This window comes from Vipera berus, assembly GCF_964194415.1.
Source record: "Vipera berus genome assembly, chromosome: 2".
Taxonomy (NCBI): Eukaryota; Metazoa; Chordata; class Lepidosauria; order Squamata; family Viperidae; genus Vipera; species Vipera berus.
Window position 1 is genome coordinate 139,651,483 of NC_138203.1, and position 24,680 is coordinate 139,676,162.

A 24,680-nucleotide genomic window follows, 5' to 3' on the forward strand; every position below is an offset into this window, starting at 1 on the left:
GGAGAAATTTTCTGACAGTTAGAACAATTAACCAGCGGAACAACCTGCCACCAGAAGTGGTGAATGCTCCAACACTGAAAGTTTTTAAGAGGAGACTGGACAGCCATTTGTCTGAAATGGTATAGGGTTTCCTGCCTGAGCAGGGGGTTGGACTAAATGATCTCTAAGGTCCCTTCCAACTTTATTATTATTATTATTATTATTATTATTATTATTATTATTATTATTATTATTATTAAATGAAATTGGGATCCTTTCATTCACAATACATATGCCCTATTGCTCACTTCTCAAATCAGCAAAATTGCTAATACTGTAATCCATTCTATTGGCTATGTGAGAGCACTATCATTGTATTTTTGGCTTGGAGGCTATTAAAGGAAAAGGGCTCAAAAATAATGCACCGTTATTTTAAATATTCCAGACTGGCATAAAATAATGCATTCCTATCTATTAATATGGCTCCTCAAAGCCACAGATGGATTGTTGTATTGCAGGATATGCCCAGCTTTTAAATAATAAAACTCCTAAATCCACGGCAGGTAGCAATACCTAGTAAAATTTCTGATTGAAAAAGAACCAAATAAAGCTAAACAGAACCAAACTAGATTCGTAGCTGGCTAAGAGGTGACGTGAAAATCAAAGGATGTAAGACTAGGGTTGTTTTTTTTAATCCTGGAAGAACACAAAGACAAACTACTTTTGCGTTATTACAAAGAAAACTAGAAGTCAAGCTTGATACAAGGAAATATGTAACTTATGCAGAATATAGCACAAGAAATGTAGGCTGAGTGGCAGAGTTGACTTGCTTCTGAACCAAGTTCAACTCTGTAATGATCAAATTCCACTCACATGCTCAACCCATACATTTTGTTGGGCTTTAGGGATGGGGCTACACCCAAAAGCAGAGTAGCCACATTGAGGCAGTATGAATAATAATAATAATAATAATAATAATAATAATAATAATAATAATAATAATAATAATAATAATAATAATAATAATAATAATAATAATAATTTTATTTATATACCGCCCTTCTCCCGAAGGACTCAGGGCGGTGAACAGGGCAAATGTATAAAATACAAAAATACAAAAGTTAAAAGGAATTAAACATAATGCCCAAGGTAAAAACAATAAATACAAATATTAAGAACAATAAAAAACCCAACCCATCCCCCATCAGGCCAAGCCGGCTTGTTCAAATAAATGAGTTTTCAGATCACGTCGGAAGGAGCGGAGACCGGGCACCATCCGGAGCTCGACCGGCAACCGATTCCATAACTCCGGGGCGCCCACAGAGAAGGACCTCCCCCTGGGGGCCACCAAACGACATTCTCTGATCGGTGGCACCCTGAGGAGGCCCTCTCTGTGGGAATAGAAGAGAATATTTGTAGCTCAGGGTTGAACTGTGATATCCTTGGTACTTTCTGAGCTTGGTTGGATTTTTTATTTTATTTTTATGCAAACATTTCATTACCCAATTACCAAACCAGGTAACATCATCAGTGCACTGATGATGTTACCTAGTTGAACAACTGGTAATGAAACATCTGCAAGAAAACTCAGAGAGCACCAAAACTCTCATGTTCAGACAGTGTTTAATCCAAGCCTACTTCGTACAAGCAACAGTCAAGGAGTGTTTCTACAAATTAGTTCCATACAGCAGGCAGTTGAGAAGACTGCAAGGTAACCTGGTCTACATGGAATACACCTGCATTGTCCCTTCAACTTCCTGAACAGATATTTTCAGAACCTCTGCTACCTCTTACTCAGCAGTTGGCTAAGAGTAGCTAGTTACAATTTTTAATTAAAAACAAAACAAAACCAACAGCTGAAGAGAAGGAGGGGAGCATTCTTTCCTTGCCCTTCTCTCTTCTTTGTTCCTTTCCCAAAAATCCACTGATCAAAAGGTAGAAAGGAACCAGATGTGAACTGCTCAGGTCAAAGGGTACAGTAATGCAGCAACATACAGAATCAGAGTTCTCATTCCTCCTACTTCTAATTAGAACTCTTGTAGTGTTCTACAACCCACTTAGTTCTTCCTCCCTCTGATATGCAACGGTGAATTACAGCAGCATTAAAAGTAATGAGGAGGAGGTAGTTCCCACCGTTGCCATGATGCACACCATCCCCTTTGGCTCTGGGTCAGAGCTTCTGCTCTGCATATAAAAAAAACTGAGCATATCTAGGTTTTAAAGAGCTGTAAGCGGAACAGACAGTACTGGGCCAACTCAATTGGTAGCCCATCAGCATACGTAGTGTTAAGGAGCTATGCCACTCCAAAAGGGCAAAGATCTAGGCAAAATCTCAACTGGAATATTGTTGCACAAAAGTGCAACATGAATAGCTACTGTGAAGTATACCAAGACACAGATAGCCAACTGAATACAGCTGCCTAAAAAAGTGTGTGTGTGTGTGTGTGTGTGTGTGTGTGTGTGTGTGTGTGTATGAGTATGAGTAGTGAAAGTAAAAGTGTAAAAAATGTGTAGATCTAAGGCTAGAAGATTCTTAAGCCAAAATCAGTGAGCCCAGTAGAAGAATTAATGCTTCCGATCCATTATCCAGAAGTCATGAGAACCCAAAGCAAGAGCTCTTTGCTGTCTTGAACATGGAATTCTCAGTTAGTCCGCGATGAGAGCCATCAAGCCTAGTTCTTCCAGTTTTGCTCGGATGATGGCATCCCAGCCTTTGTTTGCTTTGGGATTGCGAGGGGACGGGTGCATCACCCCCTCCACGCGTACTGGGATACCAGCGGCTGACAGAGCCTTGTGGGCACGCTGTTCGGCAAAGCGTCCAATCCCAATGACTGTTGCAACACCCAATAATTTCACAGCTTCGCACAGGGCATCATCACATATCTGAAGAAGCTGCTCACGCTGAGCAGCCGGCAGGTCAGCCGGTGTCAGATTGCGCCCGCTTTGACTGACAAAGAGCAGTGGGCAATGGTTGTGTACAAAGCAGCGTTGGAAGAACTTTTCGGGCTTGGTGCACACAGAGCGGAAGAAGCCCCAGAAGCGGGCTCCGCTCACCTCCGTATGGGGGCACTCAAAGCCACGGATGGGCCTCTTTGGGTGTTCGCACGCTGGCCGAGACACCTGTCCGCTTATCTGCAGCCAGTCTCGAACAAGCTGCACTGCTCCAAAGGGCACCTGGAGGAGAAAGAGGTGCTGTTATGAGAAAGGTTTCTCGGTGTGGGCACAAAGTGAGGTCTGAATTTGCTTCGCGACATTTGCCGTGGACATTTAACCCCCAAGTTGGAAAAAAAATCATCCTCCTGAAAGTGGAGTGGGAAAAAACACATTGGAAAGACAACACATTGGGGTATTTTAAATATTATTGTATTAATTTATCGAATTGGGCTGCAGTATTTAATTTTTTTTAAACTTTTGTATATTGTATTTTTATTGTATTGCCCTGTACACCGCCCTGAGTCCTTCGGGAGAAGGACAGTATAGAAATTAAATTAAATAAATAAATAAATTTTCCTCTCAAAATGTTCCACCCTTCAATAAGGAGAGATTCCTCCATCAGGGTGCCACTCGATTCCCTCTTGTTTAGCTCCTTAGTATCCCTTCAGGAAATAGTTCAGGCAACTCACATGCCAAGAAGGTCTCAATACAGCCCAGTGCAGATGAGAACTCCATAGGGGTTGCTTTGAAATTCACAATGGAAAGAAAATGGGAAAATGTGAGGAAAAGAAAGAAAGAAAGAAAGAAAGAAAGAAAGAAAGAAAGAAAGAAAGAAAGAAAGAAAGAAAGAAAGAAAGAAAGAGAGAGAGAGAGGGAGGGAGGGAGGGAGGGAGGGAGGGAGGGAGGGAGGGAGGGAGGGGAGCTTGAAGCTCCAAGTCAGAGGACTACTGAGGAATGCACTTTATTTACCCCATGCTTCAAAAACAGTTGTCATCTGCAGTTTGTCACGCAGCCGCTATGGATGACTGGGAGACTTGCTTTCTCTCCCCTGTCCAGTTTCGCATTGCTGGGGGCCCCTGAAAAGGGCTGAAAGTCACCCCGAAGAGGCGACCAGCAAGGAGGGGCACTCACTGGATCGCAGGAAAGCCGCAACTCTCCTGTTAGACCTGGCGATCCCTCCAAACCAGTGGACAAAAGGATTGGCCATTATGGCTCGTCCCTAGGCTGTGAACAGCGGAAGTCACATTTTCCACCAGGCAACTTTTAAAGCAGCAGGGAAGAGACTGGGTGAGATCTACCTCTTTTACACCCTAATTACTTTCTATACCTCCTTAAGCTGCTAAGCATTTTTCCCCCTGCAGTGAGGGAAGGGGGACTTTTGCCCTCCCTCCAGAAAGAGCTGCGACAAAATACCCAGGGGCATTTTAAATGTTGAAAAAGCAACTGAATCCCAAATGGAACTTTATTTCTCAAAGCATGTGGATTGAAAGATTTTTTATTTCCTATTTTTCTTGTCTACTTCTGTTGGAAATCTGGATTCTTTCTTATGGGAAAAAAAGAAAAACTGAAAAGATTAAGACAACTTTGGGACTCAAAGGGAAACTTTAAAAGGGGCCTGGCTGACTGCCCAGGGAAATAGATAAGATACATAACCTTGAGAACTTTGAAACAACTGCTGTGAAAGGCTTTGTGTTCCCTACCTAGAAAAAGAAAATTATCTCTTTTGGATTTTCTAAGTATAAAGCCTTTAGCTTAAAATACCAATATGGAAGAATACCAGGAACAAAATTTATTTATGGATGAAGATCAACAAACTCTCACTATGTTGAAAACACTAATCCAAATTCTTACCGCAACCAATGAAATACTAAGAGGCTATGTGAAGGAACAAGAAGACAGCCCAGATATGAAAGCCCAAACTTTGACCACAACTAAAGAATCATCTATACAAAATACAATAGAAAAAAATGAAACATTCAAGTACAATGACAGAAGAATCTACTATTAAACAAATATTAATATTTGAAAAGACATTGACAACTTGGAAAAAGGAAAAGGTTTCTTATACAACTGAGAAGGAACTAGAGGATCTAGAAAAGGACTTTTTTTTCTCTTTGAAGATGCTTCGCTTCTCATCCAAGAAGCTTCTTCCACTGAAGAAGAAGCTGAAGAAGCTTCTTGGATGACAAGCAAAACGTCTTCAAAGAGAAAAAAGAAAATCCAGCCACCTCCTGAAAAAGCACCTTTGGGACAACCAGCTATAGAGGATTGTTGGAAACGATGATTTAGCTGAGGTCTGGCCAATGGCTGTGTTTGGCTGAGCAGCTCAGATTCCACTGAGCTAATTAACACCCCGGAGTGGTGCTTGCTAAACTAAATGGAAGCTTTTCCTTTCCTTTTTTTTGGAAACTATATTCATCCAAGCTTGTAGTGGACATGTCTGATGTTGCAAAGAACAGATATACCCACCAAGGATCTCAGTTCTATAGCAAAGTTGTTTTTTTTTCCACTTTGCACTTTAGCTGCAACAAGTTTCAGGACAATGTTCACTATTTTTTTTTTAAAAAAAGGGTTCAGAACAGCAGTCATAATAAAATAATAAATAAATAACAATAGACAGGAATCCTAGGCGAAGTTGAGAGCTCCCTTTTCCATACCTCTCTGAAGCATTAGCAAATGGCTCCAAGTGCACCTCTCTGAGCCGCCCCAACTATTATTATGTCTCAGGAGAAACTCCTAGGTCTCAATTAGCATGGAGACAATAGGCTTAATGTGTTATTGATGTGGTTGTACATTAATGTTGCTGCTCCCTCCGACTTTGATCCGGGGATAATGGTTTCACTGCAGCTCTTCTCTCGGGGGCCCCCATCATCCGCAGGGAGCCTGGTGGGGACTGGAATAAGAGCCATTTTTCAGTGGAGTGCCCCACCTTTCAAAGTCCTCTTCCAGGAAACCCCATTTAATGTCTACCATTAACCTTTCAGCATTTGCCAACGTTCTCCTAGGGCCTTGACAGTCTTCTTCCCTTTTGGCTTAAATTTCCTCTGCTGTTGTGAGGTTTGTTTTTGCTGTTTTGCGGCACTATTTCTGTTCCGATATTTTAGGTTTGCAGACTGCATGGAGAACGCTGTTGTTGAAAGTGAGCTGTGCACTTTTCTAAGTGATCATTAAAACCAAACGAGGAGCATACGGAGAGGAGACACAGGGTGTTTCTATGCCTACAATGCACGGAGCCTCCAGAGGCTCCTGTAATACAAGACCCTTCATCTCCATAACCTTTCTCACATATAATTAAAGATGACATGTACTAGGATGCTAGCCAAAGAATATCTATGCTCCAGCATTTATATTGGACTCGTACCAATTTAGCTGTCATGACTTCCCATAAACAATGTGGGAACTCTAAGGAAGGCCTTAAGGTTTTATCATTGGCGGCTACAAGCAAGGCTGGGGCTCTTCCCTGTCTGAACCCCTGGAAACAGCAGCCAATCAGCCTGCAGTGTTGAACTAGATCAAGGTTCCATCCTTTGGAGGGGGCGGGGGGGGCAGTTGAACTCATTTCAGACTTTAAGATAATCAAAGAAAATGTCTCCTGTGAGGAATTTATCATTCATAAAATAACTGCTACGGCATCTGATTTGCCAAATGGCAAATGGATGGAGCCGCTCACTCCTATTCTTGCTCCAACTTACCTTCTCCACAGACTTTGTCTATATGTACTCCTCACTTACTCCCAGTCTTTGTGCAAAGGTTAGGCAATGTGCATTTAAAACAATCCAGCCGCCACTGAGTCTATGTGAAAACCACGGGCATTCTTAGAAAGCATTCTGGACTGTGTTTTCTCTTACAGAAGGCTAGGTTCTTTTACTTTTTTAATTAAAATTAAAATTTGCTTTTTTAATTAAAAAAGAAGGTAGTCTTTAAACTAGAGAGCCAGTTTGGTGTAGTGGTTAAGGCATCAGTTTAGAAACTGGGGAGACAGTGAAGGAGGCAAGGGCAAACCACTTCTGAAAAACCTTGACAAGAAAACTACGGGGATTTCTCACGATATGCCTCCAAAAAGGACACATTTAAAGTAAGAGAATTTTTTTAAAAAAATTATATTTAAATATTTTGGGGGGCAAGAATTCTGTTAGATACACTGGCGTAAAGGAGTGTCAAGGTGGGAATCCCAGAACTTAAATGGATCTCGATACGGGAAACAAATCTGTTTAGTTCGCATTTTATTGTGAACTCATCTAACATACCTTCTTAACTAAGCAAACCTCGAAAGGATATCTGGAAATATCAGTTCTTCGGTGAATTTTATTTCCCTACCAATAAAAAGGTAGACCCTGCAGGAACAATGCAGTGCGCACAAAAGGGTATTGTTGCAAATATTATACTAGGGGGAGAAAGCATTGCACAATTCGTCTGAAAATATATGCATCAGTAAATAATCCTAAGACCAAGTAAGGAATTTGGAGAGGACTTCTTAAAAGACAAGATTTCAAACTGATGTTGAATTAGAACAAGACAAATGGATGTTTGGAAAATAAATCTGTAGCTGAAAGAAATCTAAATTGGTGGATTAGTCAGTCCCCAGTGATACAAAATATGCTTATATGCATACACTGAGTGTGTCTTTAAACTGCATGCACAAAGCACATATGCAGGGTTTTGGAGTGTTAAACTATGAGCACCTAAGTTCTGATAACAGAAGAGCTAATGTGAGTTCATAGCACCTCTGGGAAATTAGAATCACAAAATCAGATACTAAATTCCATATGTGGGAAGGCTTTGCCATTGTAATGATGGATTGATTTGAAACAGGAACTTCTTTTATATTGTAATTTCAACTGATATACACGCAAAGAGATCCTAACACCTCTTGTAATTCCATTTTTGGAACAGACTGAAGAATTTCAGATGCAATTCCTAGTAATAAGAAAGGAGCCCAAGGTAACTCTTGCTGTTGCACAGTTTGTTTTCTTAGCTTGTAACATTCGTATATTGCTGACAGCAAAATAGTGCAAATATGAATATACTGTAAATCCTTTACCATGTAGCTTTTTTTGTTCCACCTTGTAGCTCTAATCTGTAGATTTTATTTAGTAAGTTTTCTTTAGTCTGGATCATTGAACTGTAATAAATAATTTGATTTGATTTGAAATTGAGATGTGACCTGATCCGGAAATTTGCATTTGAGAAAAGGGTTGGCTAGAAAACAATGTCTTTTCCACTTGTAGCAAAGATACGTATCTGTCTCCTTTTAAAAATGAGGGGCTTTATGGAAAAAAATAGCAAAGCCAAGGTCTGTTTGTTTTTTGCAAAAGATATAAAAAAGACAACTATTTGAAACTGGGTTATTTAAGAATAACCTACAAACAGAATTAAAAACAATTCCTATGCAACACTGGATGCAAATTTCATGAACTCTGAAAAGGTGGGTTTGTGAATCTCCCCCTGGTTTTTAGTATGTATGTATGTATATATATATACTGCTCAAAAAAATAAAGGGAACACTTAAACAACACCATGTACTGTATTTAATAGTAGGATGTCTTATCTTGTGTTCCCTTTATTTTTTGAGCAGTATATATAGGTATATATGTGTGTGTATATATGTGTGTATGTGTGTGTGTGTGTGTGTGTGTGTGTATTTAAAATGAAGATAAAACTAATATAAAGGAAGGGAAAAAAGAAAAGGAATTGAAGAGAAAGTTAAAAGTGCAAGAAAAGAAAAAAGAAATAGAAAAGAAAGAAAAAAGATACAAAGAAGTTAACAGAAAAGAAATGTTAACAGTATTGTAAGAGAAAGGGAAATAAAAATGAATTGTGTAAAGGAAAAAAATATTGAGTTTGCAAACAAATCAGGGAAGGGATTGGCATATAAATTATGGAAAGGAAAAGAAAGGAAAGGAAAGGAAAGGAAAGGAGAAACTAATATTGAAATTACAAGAGACAGATACCCCATTAATGGATATCCCATTAATATAAATGCTAAACAAAAATATTTCATCAATATTATTTCAACTTGTATAACAGAAATAGATGAATATTTAAAGAAATAAAATTGATTGAGGGTTACAGAGAAATAGAGACAGATTGTGAATGGACCTATAATTATAAGGGAAGTTTCTGAAGCTATAAAAATATTAAACCAAGTAAGGTGGAAAGACCAGATGCATTATCAGGCTCTTATTATAAATGTTTTGAGGATGAACTTTTACAAGTTTTATAAAAGGCAATGACATAATCTTACAGGGACAAAACATGCCAGAGAGCTGAAAAGACGCCAGTATAGCACTAATGCTTAAAGAGGGACAAGATCTGATTTTAACAAGAAACTACAGACTATTGTTATTGAATAATGACAGCAAGTTGTGATTCTAGCTTATAGACTGAAAATAATTTTGCAAGAATTTATGTCTGTGGACTAATGTGGCTTCTTACCTAAAAAGTTAGTTAAAGGACAATCTTAGAAATGTGCTGAACATTTTGGAATATTTAGAGCAACATAATGAAAAACAAGCTACGTTGATCTTCTTACATGCAGAGAAGGCCTTGGACATTTGGAATTGGGCTTTCTTGTTTGAAATTTGCAAGATATGAATTTTGGAGACAATTGTATAAAATGGGGAAAATCAATTTACACTTCACAGAAAGCACAAATCATAAAAAAAACCAGCATGACAGGAATGCCCACTGTCTCCTCTCTCCTTTATTTTGGTTCTTGAAATACTGAACAGAGTTATAAAATAAGATGAGAGGATTGTTGGAGTAAAGATTAAAAACAAAGCTTATAAGTTCAATTTTGCAGATGATTTTATGTTTGCTTTGGAAGATCCTTTAAAGGGAATTAAAACATTAATGGGCAAATTCAAATAATTGTATGCATTAGCAGGTTTCAAGATTACAAGACAAACATGTTAATAAAATAATAAAATGGAAAATCAAACCGAACTGATGAATAAAGCAGGTTTTAAAACCGAGAAGAATGTAAAATATCTGGGTTATCACCATGACAAATAGAACTGCGTTGTTTCAAAACAACTACATTATGGAATGAAGTTTAAAAAGACACATTAACATCACAAAAACTACAACTGCCATTGCTGGGGAGAATTTCTGTGGTAAAAATAAATGTCTTAACTAGAATGGTATTCTTGTTTCAGAAAATATCTGTTTGGAAAACCAATGTAGCATTTAAACAGTGGCAGAAGGATGTATCTAAACTTGTGTGGCAGGGCAAAAAACCCCACAAGTTAAATATAAGGTGTTAGAAGATGTAAAGGAAAGAGGAAGATTGGGCCTACTTGACTTGAAACTGTATCTTGCAGCTTGCTGTTTGGTTTGGATGAAAGAGTGGGTGCTATTGAGAAATAGAAGGACATGACCTGAAATCTGAGTGGCATGGATACTTGTCGTACGACAAAGTCAAGGTTAATGTGGATTTTAAAAATGCTTACATTAGATATGCTATATTGAGAATATGAGATAGATACAAACTTGGCTCTCATCACAAGACTCATTTTATATGAAAAATATAATAGTCAAACATGAATGGCCAACTTACTGTGAGTTACTAGAATTTTTTCAATGGGGGTTATAAAATAAAATCAAGAGAAGAATTGGTGGCAGAGGGATCTTAGTTGCTAATGGTTTTCCTATCTACAGTTATTAGAAAAATTTAAAGTGGACCAAAGAATTTATGGTTTTGAACACTGTAAGACTGGATTTGAAATAGAATTGTGTGCAAATGATGAACGTGTAATTGCTAAACGTATTTTATTGAAATTTAAACAAAGAGCAAATGGAAAAATGTATGGACTAAAATGATGGTTATAATATACAGTATAGCTGGAACAGTGGGGAAAAAGTGGTTGAAAGGACTGAAATTTACACTGTTATAATCTTAAAGAGAATGTTTATAAAATGATTTACTACCGATATACATCATTAGAGAATTTGTCCAGAATGTGTAAAAGCACTTCACGTTTCTATTGGAAATGTGAACACCAAGAAAGGGGCATTTTATCCTATTTGGTGGAGGTGTAAAAATAACTGGAAAAATTTTGGATTCAGAGGATTTTAAAGATTAATATAACACTGAGACCAGAGGGTTTTTTGTTTTGTTTTGTTTTGTTTTGTTTTGGGGGGAGGGGTATATGACAACTGCAGTGAGATTATTATACACACAAAGATGGGATGGTTTGGCATCACCCGCAATGGAGGAATGGTTGATGAAGATGACAAAAGTTGCTGAGATGGCTAAATTGACTTCTTCGTTCAAGGAAAAGACAGTATCTATGTTTATTGCTGACTGAAAACCCCTTATGGACTTAGGGTAAACTTAGGATTTTATGGTTTTGATGATTAGATAGAGTAGATTATAAAAAGAAGAGAATTACATTGTAACCATAGAATAAGGGGTAAATTTACAATTGTACTTAAAACTGCTTTGTAAAGAAAATCAGAAGCCATTTCTTTGGCGCTTAAGTGTTTCTGACATTCAGAGAACAATCAGTCAATTTACACGTACACACCCACACATGTTTAAATCACAGTATCTCAACAAGCACTCTGCCACACTTATCAATTCCCTACCCATTTCCTTTCCTGGCATAGCATCAAAGCAGAAACTGAATTATCTCTTTAGGTGTTAACCAGTGGGAGGAAATTGGGGAGACAAGAAAAACCCACTTAGCCAGAAATATGGACAGGTACAGACCTTCTGCAGAAAAAAAATATATATAGCAAAATATCTTCTGTATGAGATGTTTTACTACAATAACCTCACTACAATAAAGATACTTTTCAGGACTCAGTAATCTGTGCGAGAGGGACTAAACTGTTTATGTTACTACATGCTATATACACCTACTTGGAGTTAGAACAATTAACCAGTGGAACAACCTGCCTCCAGAAGTGGTGAATGCTCCAACACTGGAAGTTTTTAAGAAGAGACTGGCCAGCCATTTGTCTGAAATGGTATAGGGTTTCGTGCCTGAGCAGGGGGTTGGACTAGATGACCTCCAAGATCCCTTCCAACTTCTTCTTCTTCTTCTTCTTCTTCTTATTATTATTATTATTATTATTATTATTATTATTATTATTATTATTATTATTATTATTATTATTATTATTATTTCCTATAAGAATGAACAAAGTAGGGCTGAGACTATTGTGAGTGGGGAAAAAGTAGAGCCACACTTGACCCTCTCACCCATTCACATTCATCCACTTGCTCCTGCTAGTGCAGCCATGAAAAAAGGACTACAAAAGGTACTAGTGTCAACGCTGCCAACATCGGATGTTTTTGCATTGACAACAGATGGAGATGTAGCCATTTTCTTCTTTTTGCTTTTAGAGTTAGATGATGCTGGGGAGGGGGGGGAACGTGCATGAGAGTCCAGCTAGACATAATAACACTGAACCTAGCGTGAGAAACAAGGTGGTTGAAATAAGAGATGATAAAGAATTGGCGGGCTGGATTGCTGGAGGGGAAGCCCGTGCTTTAAACTAATTGGGGAATGTGATTTATGACTGTTAACTGGAGGAGGGAATTGTGCTCTGATGCTATGTGCTCAGGGGAGGGGAATTCAGTTTTTGGCTTTGATTGTGTTAGTGCCGATGCTACGTATGCTACTCGAATAAAGATTCTTCAAGGTGAACAATGCCTCAAAGTTCTTTGAAGAGTTTCATCTGTCGGAACCATGACAACTACTAGCCTATTGCACCTCTGTGCTAGACACAGAGAGGAATACAGTACTAACTCAGTATGCATGTAATTCTTTCTCAGCTGAGTTTACTTGATTAGCACTCAAAGAGAAGGGTAGATCCCAAGGGTTGGACTACAACTAATATCAGTCTCAACTTCAAGGAAGAAAAGATTACTGTAAAGAAGGGTCCCAGTAAGTTGTTTTTTCCTAAGCTCTACTTCTTCCTTGTTGGCCCTTCCTTCTGCTCATTCCAATAAACTACCTGTGCTTTACACAGGTACATTACGAATTACATTTCCATTAGAAATTGAGAAAACAAAGATAGGTGAAAAGATTGTAAGGAAAAGTTGAAAGAGCGGGCTACCTTTTCTATCTTAAAGAAGGAAATGTTAAAGGTTCCCATTGCCATTTTCAAGTATTTAAATGGCTATCCTGTAGAAAGTGGAGCAAATTTATTTCCAGTAGCCCCTCAAGGTAAAGAATCAAATCAATCGATTCAAGCAGCAAGGGAGGGGTGTGTGGAAATAGACTAAATATTAAACTGGACAATGAAAGAGACCCCTTTGAAGGCAATAGTCTTTTCTTCTTAAGGAGTTTTCTTTAAGGAGAGGCAGATTAGGGTAGATGAGATGAATCTCAGCTCCGTCTGACCTGAAGGCATATACAGGGGCATTCGGTATACATGCACAATCCTAATCCATCTTTTGCTGCATATTCAGTTCTAGTTTTGTAACCCTGATCTTCCCAGCCCCAGACTTGGTTGTTCGCTTACCCCAGTCTGAGCCATGCCAAAAGGCCCTGGATTCATCCCGAGAAAGAGCACCTCCTTTGGGGAATGGCAATATTTACGTACATAGTCCCGGTGGGGCTCCCAGGCATAATCCAAAGGGTTATAAACATACTGGACAGGATCGAGAAAGCTGAGAGAGTTCAGGCGGACTATCTGCTCTCGCTCAATGTGAAGAAACTGTTCAGCCAGCCCACCTTCTTCCAGAAAGTTCATGGGAGCCTCCCAGGAGTTCATTGGTGCTGCTCCACCTGGCACAGGAGAAAAGCAGCATCAGTTCCCAAGATGTGTGTGTGTGTGTGTGTGTGTATATGTATGTATGTGTATATTTATGTGTATATGTATGTGTATGTGTATGTGTATATGTATATGTATATGTATATGTATATGTATATGTATATGTATATGTATATGTATATGTATATGTATATGTATATGTATATGTATATGTATATGTATATGTATATGTATATGGGACGCGGTGGCTCAGTGGGTTAGGACGCTGAGCTTGTCGATCAGATGGTCAGCAGTTTGGCGGGTCGAATCCCGAGTGCCGTGTAACAGAGTGAGCACCTGTTACTCATCCCAGCTTCTGCCAACCTAGCAGTTCGAAAGCACGTAAAAATGCAAGTAGAAAAATAGGGACCACCACGGTGGGAAGGTAACAGCGTTCCGTGCGCCTTTGGCGTCTAGTCATGCCGGCCACGTGACCACGGAGATGTCCTCGGACAAACGCTGGCTCTTCGGCTTTGAAACGGAGATGAGCACCGGCCCTTAGAGTCGGAAACGACTAGCACGCGTGTGCGGGGGAAACTTTACCTTACCTTTATGTATATATGTATATATATATATATATATATATATATATATATATATATATATATATATATATATATATATATATATATATATATATATAAGGTAAAGGTTCCCCCGCACATGCGTGCTAGTCATTTCCGACTCTAGGGGCCAGTGCTCATCTCCGTTTCAAAGCCGAAGAGCCAGCGCTTGTCCGAGGACGTCTCCGTGGTCATGTGGTCATGTGGCTGGCATGACTAGACGCCAAAGGCGCACGGAGCGCTGTTCCCACCGTAGTGGTCCCTATTTTTCTACTTGCATTTTTACGTGCTTTTGAACTGCTAGGTTGGCAGAAGCTGGGACGAGTAACAGGCGCTCACTCTGTTACGCGGCACTTGGGATTCGACCCGCCAAACTACCGACTTTCTGATCGAATATATACATATACATATACACATACACATAAACACACATACACACACACACACACATAGATATACTTCTCTCTCTCTTTGAGGGAGATGGGCGGTTCAGAAATGTGACAGACAGATAGGCAAACAGACAGACCGTTAGATGGATGTAAACGATGATGTGATTCTACTGGCCAGGTCTCTCCATATCTTGTGATCTTGCATAGATCAATCAATAGACAGGCAGGCAGGCAGGCAAGCAGGCAGGCAGGCAGACAGTCAGTGTATGCTAAGGTAAATCTGGTATGAAAAAAGGAAAAAGACCTGTTCATGAGTAAACCTACTTTCTCAGTAAACATAAGCCGCACCTCATTCTCAGTTTTGCTGTTTATTGCTGATGTTCTCCAACCTCCATACCTTAAACAGAGACTAGTTTATACACGTATAACGCCAACACTAACCGAGTCCCTGCTTAATTCATCTTCTGGCTGTAATTTTCCTTTTCCCCAAAATAAACATGTAAACATTCTTTATACTGCAAGAGTGTGGAAAAAGCAAGGCTGTGCACACAAAACGTCAACTCATTTTTCTCAGCAGAATTTGAATGCAAATGTTGCATTTGGACCTTAAGCTTGATTAAACCTCCTCCTCCTCAGAAGAAGGATGCTAAGACAGTTGTGTTCACACAAGCCCTCATGCTAACCATGGAAGACATGGCAGCGCAGACTGGTGCAAACCTTAGCCTGAAAAATATTTGTACCTTCTCGAGGAAAATGAATAAGACGCGGCAGACTTCAGATATAATTTTTATGGTGAACTTTTATTTATTTTTTCTTACCAGGCTGATTCTTCTGCTGAAATGTCCGAAAGCATTTCTAATATCCCACTCTAATATTGCCTTTCTACAGCCAGCCTGTAGTTGATAATGCAGCTTTTGTTACAGCCTTAGGAACCACAGCTTGCTGAAATGAAAAGAAAAAAAAACATAATGTAATTATGGAAACTATTTTGGTTCAGACACTTTAATCTATGCCCTAATTGAAAACTCTAATTTCACAAAAGCAATGTGGGTTACCCAGAAATTGCTAAACATGGGGGCTGATGATTTTGCTGTGATAAAAATGTTTTTTTTCCAAAGCCAGACAGATTATCAATTACAAAACTGAACATATTTTTCCTGCAAAATTCTAGTAGTTTGACATTCAAAAATTCAACAGGAGGCAGGTTCCCTCATAGCAGGAGAGCCTTCACCTGTTGAATTTCTGTTCACCATGTAGGCAGTAATTACCCAAGGGAAAACAATTGGTTGCTTTCATTGGGCTTACATTCTCACTAAGACCTCTCAGAGACCGAGCAATACCAGACCACTTTCCAAGCATTTGAGGGTCTTGGCTATCCTACAAATAAGTGAGACATTTGTTAAGTGAGTTTTGCCCCATTTTGCAACCTTTCTTGCCACAGCTGTTAAGTAAATCACTGCACTTGTTAGGTTAGCAACATGACTGTTAAGTGAATCTGGCTTCCCCCATTGACTTTGCTTGTCAGAAGGCCGCACAAGGTGATCACATGACACCCTCCGCCCGGAACTCTACAACCGTCATAAATATGAACCAGTTGCCAAGCGTCCGAATTCTGATCACGTGACCCTGGGGATGCTGCAACGGTTGTAAGTGTGAAAAATGGTTATAAGTCACCTTTTTCAGTGCTGTTGTAACTCTGAACTGGGACTAAATGAACTGTTGTAAGTCTACCTGTACAGGCAGTCCTTGACTTACAATCATTCATTTAGCAATCATTCGGAGTTACAACAGCACTGCAAAATGTGACTTACAACCGTTCCTTAAACTTATTGACCATCGCATCACCCCCACAGGTACTCCAAACCGGCTTTGCTTAACAGTAGAGGCCAGATTTACCTCACTAATAACTGCATACTTAACAACTGTGGCAAAAAAGGACTTAAAATCGTATGCAACTCACTTAACAATCACATTACTTAGCAATGGAAATTTTGGTCCCGTTGAAATCTTAAGGTGAGGATTGTCTGTATTTTTAAAACAAAAATGAAAAAAAAAGCCAGTGCTTAAGATTGGATCCTGCTTTGTGCACAAGGACCAGGCCAAACACCCTCCTATTTCCCCTCCCCTTGCTTAGCCGTATCTTAAGCCATTCCCCCTTAATCACCACCACTCAGGGAGGGGTTCAAATTCTGCCCCCTTCCCTTCCTTTCAATCCATCAAAGCACCCCCTTCCTCATGTCACACCTTGATCCATGGCAGCTCGCTCTTAACGGCTTGATTTCTTCCACCGCTGAGCGGGTGGGCAATTTCTATCACAGCTCCGCTTATAAGTGAACCAGGCAAGGCCTCCAAATATATTCCTCCACCGGGAATGTGCCTTTTATTGCCTTTTTTATTACCATAATTAGTAAAGCATTCACTCAAGATACAAAACATTACTGTAAATAACCCATAAAGGCTTGGTGCTGTGATTAAAGACAGACAGCCACCTCCCAACATGTGCTCCCTTGCTGTCCTGAAAAAAGATAAAATAAAATTCAAGAGCCACACTTCAACGGGAGAATATTTATTCAGCAAAGGCACTTCAGTGGCTGATTACTCAGAAGGTGTACTAAGTGGGGCATGGAGATGTCATGCCTCGGTCCTACCCTCCAAAATAATCCAAAATCTGGATTCAGAAAGATCTCATTTAGCAGGTTAAGAGGCTGGGCCTTCAATCTCTGAAAAGCAACTCGATCAGTCAATCTGAATTGAGCTGGAAGGGACCTTGGAGGTCTTCTAGCCTAACCCCCTGCTCAAGCAGCAGGCCCTAGACCAGGGGTAGGCAACCTCGGCTCTTTTATGACTCATGGACATAACTGGCTCAGGAATTCTGGGAGTTGAAGTCCATGAGTCATAAAAGAGCCGAGGTCGCCTACCCCTGCCCTAGACCATTTCAGACACATGTCTGTCCAGTCTCCTCTTAAAAACCTCCAGTGATGAAGCACCCACAACTTCTGAAGGCAAAGCTGTTCCACTGGTTAATTGTCCCCACTGTTAGGAAGTTTCTCCTTAATTCCAAGTTGCTTCTCTCCTTGGTTACTTTCCATCCATTGTTTCTTGTCCTGCCTTCTGGTACCTTGCAAAATAAGTTGACCCCTTCCTCTTGGTGGCAGCCTCTCAAATACTGGAATACTTCTATTACATCACCTCTAGTCCTTCTTTTCTCTAGACTAGCCATACCCAATTCCTGCAATGAATTGAAAACTCAGGAATATTGGCGATGACACAAACATAACTCATCTGATATAAAATTGCATTAAGCCTTAAATCCATGAATGCATTTAGCCCCCCTTCTCGGAAGAGGTGCAAACTTCAGCAAAAGCCCCTTGGCACAGCACAGTTAGCCTGACAAAACAAGGATCAAAGCTATTGAGAAATTTTGTTTGTGCAAACTGTTTAATAAGGCATAGAAAGAGGTTCACAGCTCATCTAAAATTAGGCAAAAGGGCTGTCCTTACAAAGGAGCTCCAGTCAGGGGGCTACCACCAAAAAGATCCTCACCCCCCCCCATTTCCTCATGATTTTGAGATACAACAGGATCTAAAAGCAGATTCTAAACTACAGAACCAGTGTAGAGAAGTTGCATGCGAGCCCCCTCCCTAAGTTTATTCTCACCACTGTCAGTTCCGGCATTCAAAAATTACATGTTTATTTTCTCTATGTAAGTGTAGTTATTATACATTTGATGCAGCACAGCCTTCTATATTAAGCACAGATCCATTCTGCCCTGTGATCTTTCTCTTCTGTGGCAATCTGTGACAGGTTCCTTTAAGACTCTGTCTGCAATTTTAGCACCACTCTCTGGTTTGTTTGTTTCTAATTTCATACTCCAGTGTAACTATTGGGAGATTTCTTTTTACATTCTTACTCCTCTTAAGGTTTGGTTTTAATTGTAATCTGAAATAACAATCTGATTCTAACAAGAAGAGGACTCACCACCTCCTAGTCATGTTACCAAGCTAGAAAATTTATTTACTTTTTCACATGTTTTTTTCTATTGGCTAGTAAAGCAACTAGGCTGTGGAATCTGGATGGGAAGGAGGCAGCGGTGGGATTCAAATATGTGAACAAGCAGTTCTCTGTGTAGATGCCACTTCCAGAAGTCCATTCTGGGCCTGGGCAACAAAAAAATAGCTACTGGTTCTGCTGAATTGGTGCAAACTGGCTGAATCCCACCACTGGAAGGAAGGCCAGAGTGTGAACATTCAAAGGGCTTTTAGAAGTAGACATGTGAAAATTCCCATCTTCCAGGCTTGTCATTACAGACATGTTTGTATCAGAAGTATCAATATTTTGGATATAGTGACTGCACACCATTATTTATTTTTATGTTACAAAGCTGAATTGGCCCCAGAAACAAAAGTGCAAACTCGCTGTGCCAGACTGAAGCTTCGTGCAGTGTAATCCAGGGTTTTAAAAAACAATCAAGAGGAAAAGAAACTTGTGGTTGTTAACTCAGAAAGTTCTGCTGCAGTCTATGCTTTTCCACCGTGCACCATCACAGATATTTTCTATAGTTCAAAGACGGGAGTGAGAGAGAACAGCTGAGTAGCCAGAATCAGCCTACTTTTTCCTGCCAAACGAAAATGGGGCCTCCGTCTCTTGGCCTATTTCAAACCCTCAAAAGAAACTTTGTCTCATAAAATGCTACGGGGCTGCTGAGAGATTTCACTACCCTGCCAATTGCAGAGAGTGTAAATCTACCAAGTTGTGGACATTAACAGCCTGAGAACTCCATGCTCCCAAAGTACAAATTAACAACTTCCCATTTGGCCATCAGTGGCATCCCAGGGTGTGAGAGTGCTTAACAAGTGATTTGGGATAAAAAAAATGTGGGGAAGTCAAGGGAATCCTACAAATCGTAATTTACAGATGGCAGTTCCTCAGCAGGCAGGCAGAACTATCCTAGCCACGAATGTCTAGGGTACAACTTTATTTGTCCTGCTGAAGAAAAAGTACTCTCAGGAAAACGTACACCCTCCGTCTCTGGGATGGAGATGGAACACAGAGTTGGAAAGAAACTGTGGCCATTTTGGCTATGTTGTATTGGAGAACTGAAACAAATGCCCTCCAAAGACTACTAAATATTACCAAAAGAGAATATAAATCAGTCAGAGCAACTTCTCTTTTTCATACTCACTAGAGAATTACATTTCACAAGGGATACCTACACCCTCTTGAGAGTCCATTGTGTCAGGGTTTGTTATGAGAAGGACCCTAATACAATTACTGTTAATACAAGGCCCCAGTTTTGGAATTAACTTCCTGTTCGGTTGTAATTGGTGCCGAACCATGGAAGCTTTCAGGGGCATTTTGCCCAGCCCTAAATTTCTGCTACTGTGTCATCTATTTGCTATTGATGTTTTTGTTCCATAGTCTTGTGCGATCGAATTCTAGCTGTTTTGTGTTTTTGAAGATGTGGGAATTGGGGAAGCAACGTACTACAAGCTGGCAATTTTACGGAGGTTAACGCAAAGTTATTTTATTGAAATGTGTTTTAATTCACGGCTTCCCTTGCTTTGGGATTGTTTTTAATAAGTGAAAAGTTGTATAACTTTGAAAAAAAAATTAAAAAACTCTTTTAGCTGTAACACTATGCAAAATAATGTGCTCTGTGAGTTTCCATCAGTTGCTTCAATGGGGGGGGGGGCACCTGCCTGGTGATTTATTGTAGAATAACAAGATTATTTGAAAAAATCAACAAAGGATTCTGACTGGTAGCATTTTCATAATGGGAACAATAAGAAATGGTTTTGTCTCCAAATGAAGCACAGCATAATAATTAAGATGGCAGCTTCTTTTCACATATACAGATCAGCCCAATACTGTATACTGCTTGTGGGAGCAATCAATAGCTGGTTTCATCCTGTTTGGTATCTATCTGCACACACAACAGCTACATTGGCTGAAAATTATAGTAGTTGAAGAGTCCACACATCTGGAGAACATCTGATCGGCTTTTTATTTTATTTTTTTGCACCTGTGTCTTATTGTTGGACTTTGTGCGTCTAGCATTTCAAAAGCCCAAATTCTTCCAAATGGGATTTGAGGATATTGGAAGCTAAACTAAAAGAATCAAGGTAATTCCTCTTGAACTTTGCTTTTCTGGCAACTTCTGCAGAGATCACCCCCAAAGAGGAACAGCTACAGTACATATGGGGACAAGCCCAGGGGACAGTCTTTGAAGTGACCTAGCAGCCCAAAGACTTCAGGAGATATTTCACTCATGCTAACGTAGTTTGGAAAGCATCCCTTTCAAATACTTTACCTGGTCTCATTGCACAATTGGTTTACAATTCTCATTTTCATGCTCATGTGCACTGTTTCAACATAGCTGTGCATTTTCTCATTGTGTCCGCATATGCTTGACTGCATTCTGATATTCTAGGATAGCAAGGCAGCTTCAGGGTGCAAAACAATCTTTAGAGGCCAACAGAATGGGAAACAGTGCCAGAATTCAGAATTTTCTAAGCCAGTGTTTCTAAAGGCAATGAGATCGGCAGAATCAAAATTATTTTTCCTATACTGAAAATACTTGCAAAATTTCAATATCATTATTCTATTATTTTCATTTGTTAAAAAAGGGGGAGTTCATGAAAAATATATTATGTCACATCTAAATGGTTTAATATTATTTTTAATGATTCAATATTCTATAAATACATCAATTTTATTTTTTTTAATAAAATTGGTGTATTTATAGAATATAAAAATATAATCCATACAGGCAAAAACTCATTTGGGGTCCTAAATATTTTTAAAAAGAGGGATCAAAAAGTTTAAGAAACTGAGATGCTCGGTTCATCTAATAAATAAATTAATCCCAATCCTAAAACTGAAGCTATAATGCTATGCCCAAATACAAAATATGGGTTAGTGCAAAAAACTGGTTCACGCAACAGGTTAAATAAGTGGCTGGATTTCTGGAAAAACAATCAATTTGGCATAGCGATTAAGGCAGGGGTCTTCAAATGTGGCCCTTTTATGACTTGTGGACTTCAACTCCCAGAATTCCTCAGCCAGGCACGCTTAAGGTGTTGGCTTAAAAACCAAGAGACTATGAACTCTAGTCCCACCCTAGGCAGGAAAGCCAGCTGGGTGACTTTGGGTCAGTAACAATCTCAGCCCAACCCACCTCAAAGGGTTGTTGTTGTGGGGAAAAAAGGAGGGAGTATCAGATATGTTTGCTGCCTTGAGTTACTTATAAAGTAACCAAAGTGGGATAAAAATCTAACAAATAAGTAAACGTTGAGCACATTTAATGTACTATGCAGTTCCTTTCTAGCTGTTGAAGTATCCTAATCTATGGGATTTTTGCACCTCACAAGACTCAGCAAAATACTGACAGCACAAAACAAGGCACTTTCAGGCTTAAAATAGAGTTTGGGTCTTCATCTATGATGCAAACATGCCAGGCCACATCTTTTTTCTGTATGACACTACCTTTCTTTTGTCCCCAACCCATGGGTAAGCAGCCAACTGCTGAAGACAATTTAAAGAAATCTTCTTCCTTTTCTTCCAGCACCATCCAAGGACAACTACAAGGTGTAGGAAGCCCATTAGGAGTTTGTCAGCTATTATTTTGGAGGGTATGCCAGGTGACCAGCGGTGGAAAAGAGGGATCAGCAAATTTCATGCCATTAGTTTTCTGTTAACTCAAGGAGGGCAGAGAGCATGTTAAACAGAAATGGGGAAAGGCCTCTGCCTGTTCAATTCTGTGGGCTTGAAGTGATAAAAAGGTGGGGGTTTTTCTGAATAGGAAACAATGGGTTAGGGCAGGTGTCAGCAACCTGAAACAGTGAAAGAGCCACTCAGAACTGGTTCCCTCACAAAAGGAAAAACTGGGAGCCGCAAAAAATGTGTGCGCATGCGCGTACATGCGCGCATGCACAGAACAGGGTTTGACTGAAGAGTGGAGCCAAGGCGAGATATGCACCTACCCTGCATATTTGAATTGATTGGTTGAACTTTCTAGTCCCACTTTTTTTTTTTTGAACTGCACATGGCAGAGGACCGGGAGCCGCAGGAGACGGCTGAAAGAGCCGCATGCGGCTCCGGAGCCGCGGGTTGCAGACCTGTGGGTCAGGGCTTTTAAAGGTTTCAGTGTTTTGATTTGTTGTTGGCTAGCTTTGAAGAAAATCAAATTTATTATATATGCCAAATTTATAATAACTTTACAGTCTGTAGAGATAAAGAGTTGATTTCTCATATGCAAAATTGAAGTGTTCGTTTTTTCTTAGAAATTTGTTTACGTTTGACAAATCTTTAAAGAACTCAAGTGAAGTTTCTTTGCATTCAGAACCAAGTGCACCAGAGTATCAACCTGCATCCCATTAACCTTACTGACAGCTTTAGCTATCAGTAGCTAGCAGGCTAAGACAATAGCTAACAGGCTAAGAGCCCACCCTATAAAACCCACAAAGCTACAGTTGAGCCATTTCCAAGGCTCATGTCACAAGATTATTTTGTAGAGATTTACCAAGGTCCGCAAGCAGTCTATTCTGATCACAAGGCAGTATAAAACTGTCCATTAAAGAACTGGTGCCTGAATTGTCTTTTCCTTCTTCATCATCTCTCAATAAATCATAAACCTAAGAGCAGTAGTAAATTACTTCAGATCTCCAAGAGTCAAAGAAAATAAAAGAGCTTCCTAGATTTTTGGTTGAATTGAACAGGAATTGAAAAAGTGGTTGCTGTGACTTTTTTTTTCCCTGAATAGCTGCTGTACTTGGTAAACTCTCTATCACATAGAGCAATCTGAACCAGAATTCACCGAAAGTTCAGCTAAACTCAATAAAGCATTGGAGGGGGGGGCAACCCCCCCAGTCACCACCCATATTGAGGTTGGCCATGGATAATGGGAGTAATGGGAGTTTTCTCCAATAACTTTGCTGTAGTGTATTTATAATGCTGTTCCAGACCATATGATAGCACCTTCCAAACTGGGATGATTCTTATATTCAGTCAGCAATTTCCCCCACCTATTTGGTTTCTTGGTATCTTTTCCTTAACCTTGATGGAAGAGCTTGGACTAATGCAAAAATCTGTAGTAGTGGTCAAAGAGGAACAATAATAGTTCATCTGCAAGGCATTTTGTGGAAGCATTTCAGGACATCTGAGCATCCAATCATCAAATTTAAGGAAGATTGCCAGCCACCAACTACCTACGTGTATCCCTGACAAAGAACTTCAATTTTCAGAGGCCGTTTACTCCAAATTAATAGATGCCTGAGATAAAGAACTGAAGTTTACCATCGCCTTCCTGGATTTTCGCGTGGAGGCAAGACCCAAAGGCCGGACTTATAATCATGGGATGTATGTGCGCATAGTGTTGTGTCAAGATAATTTGCTCCGCAAAACACACACACACACACACACACCAAAAAAAACAACAACTCCTCACGTTCTTCCCGTACCCAGATTTTCCAGCCCACCCAGTAAAGAAACAACTTTGTCAGCCACGAACAAAAGTAAAACAACAGCCGAGAAAGGGGGAAAGCAAAAATCGCCCTCCCGCTTCTCCTCCCTGTGCCGCCCCTTGTTTCTCAGAGCCGCCCGCCACTCTTTCCCCCTCTTTTCCCAGGCCCGTCTACTAAGGACACTCACCAGCACTCTCTGCATCGGGCCATCTACGTACATTTCCTGGGCGGGGGCGACGGTGGCTGCTGGGAGTTGTAGTTTAAAAGAAAATAACAACTACGACCAGTTAGGAGCGCTGGTCCTTCTTCACACTACAACTCCCGGTATACTCTAGTGGAACAAAATAAAAAAAGAGCTTCCGACATTTCCGGAGAACGTCATCTTTTCAGTGAATGAAACCTAGAGGGGCGTGTAACATTTGAATGGGTGATCTTTGAATGTGCAAATGAGCAGGGCTTAAACAGGTGCAGAGTACCTTGTCCATATTTTTTTTTCATTCCTGCATCATTGTGTATTTTTTTTTATTTCCCACGATGATATCCCCTTTCTTATTCGTTCAGTTTGACAAAGAACTGCTCTTGGGATC

The 24,680-nt window shown here is 39.9% G+C and overlaps 1 protein-coding gene across 1 annotated transcript; it reads right to left on the minus strand.

The window, feature by feature from the left end:
* Positions 1 to 665: 665 nt before the first annotated feature.
* Positions 666 to 24,302, minus strand: SMUG1 (single-strand-selective monofunctional uracil-DNA glycosylase 1). Its single transcript, XM_081316453.1, has 3 exons — positions 24,281 to 24,302; positions 13,390 to 13,655; positions 666 to 3,153 (listed from the first exon to the last, which is right to left on the minus strand). Exons 2-3 carry the CDS (start codon positions 13,639 to 13,641, stop codon positions 2,626 to 2,628), a joined length of 780 nt encoding a protein of 259 aa, XP_081172579.1. The 5' UTR covers positions 13,642 to 13,655; positions 24,281 to 24,302; the 3' UTR covers positions 666 to 2,625.
* Between the last annotated feature and the right edge of the window lie 378 nt (positions 24,303 to 24,680).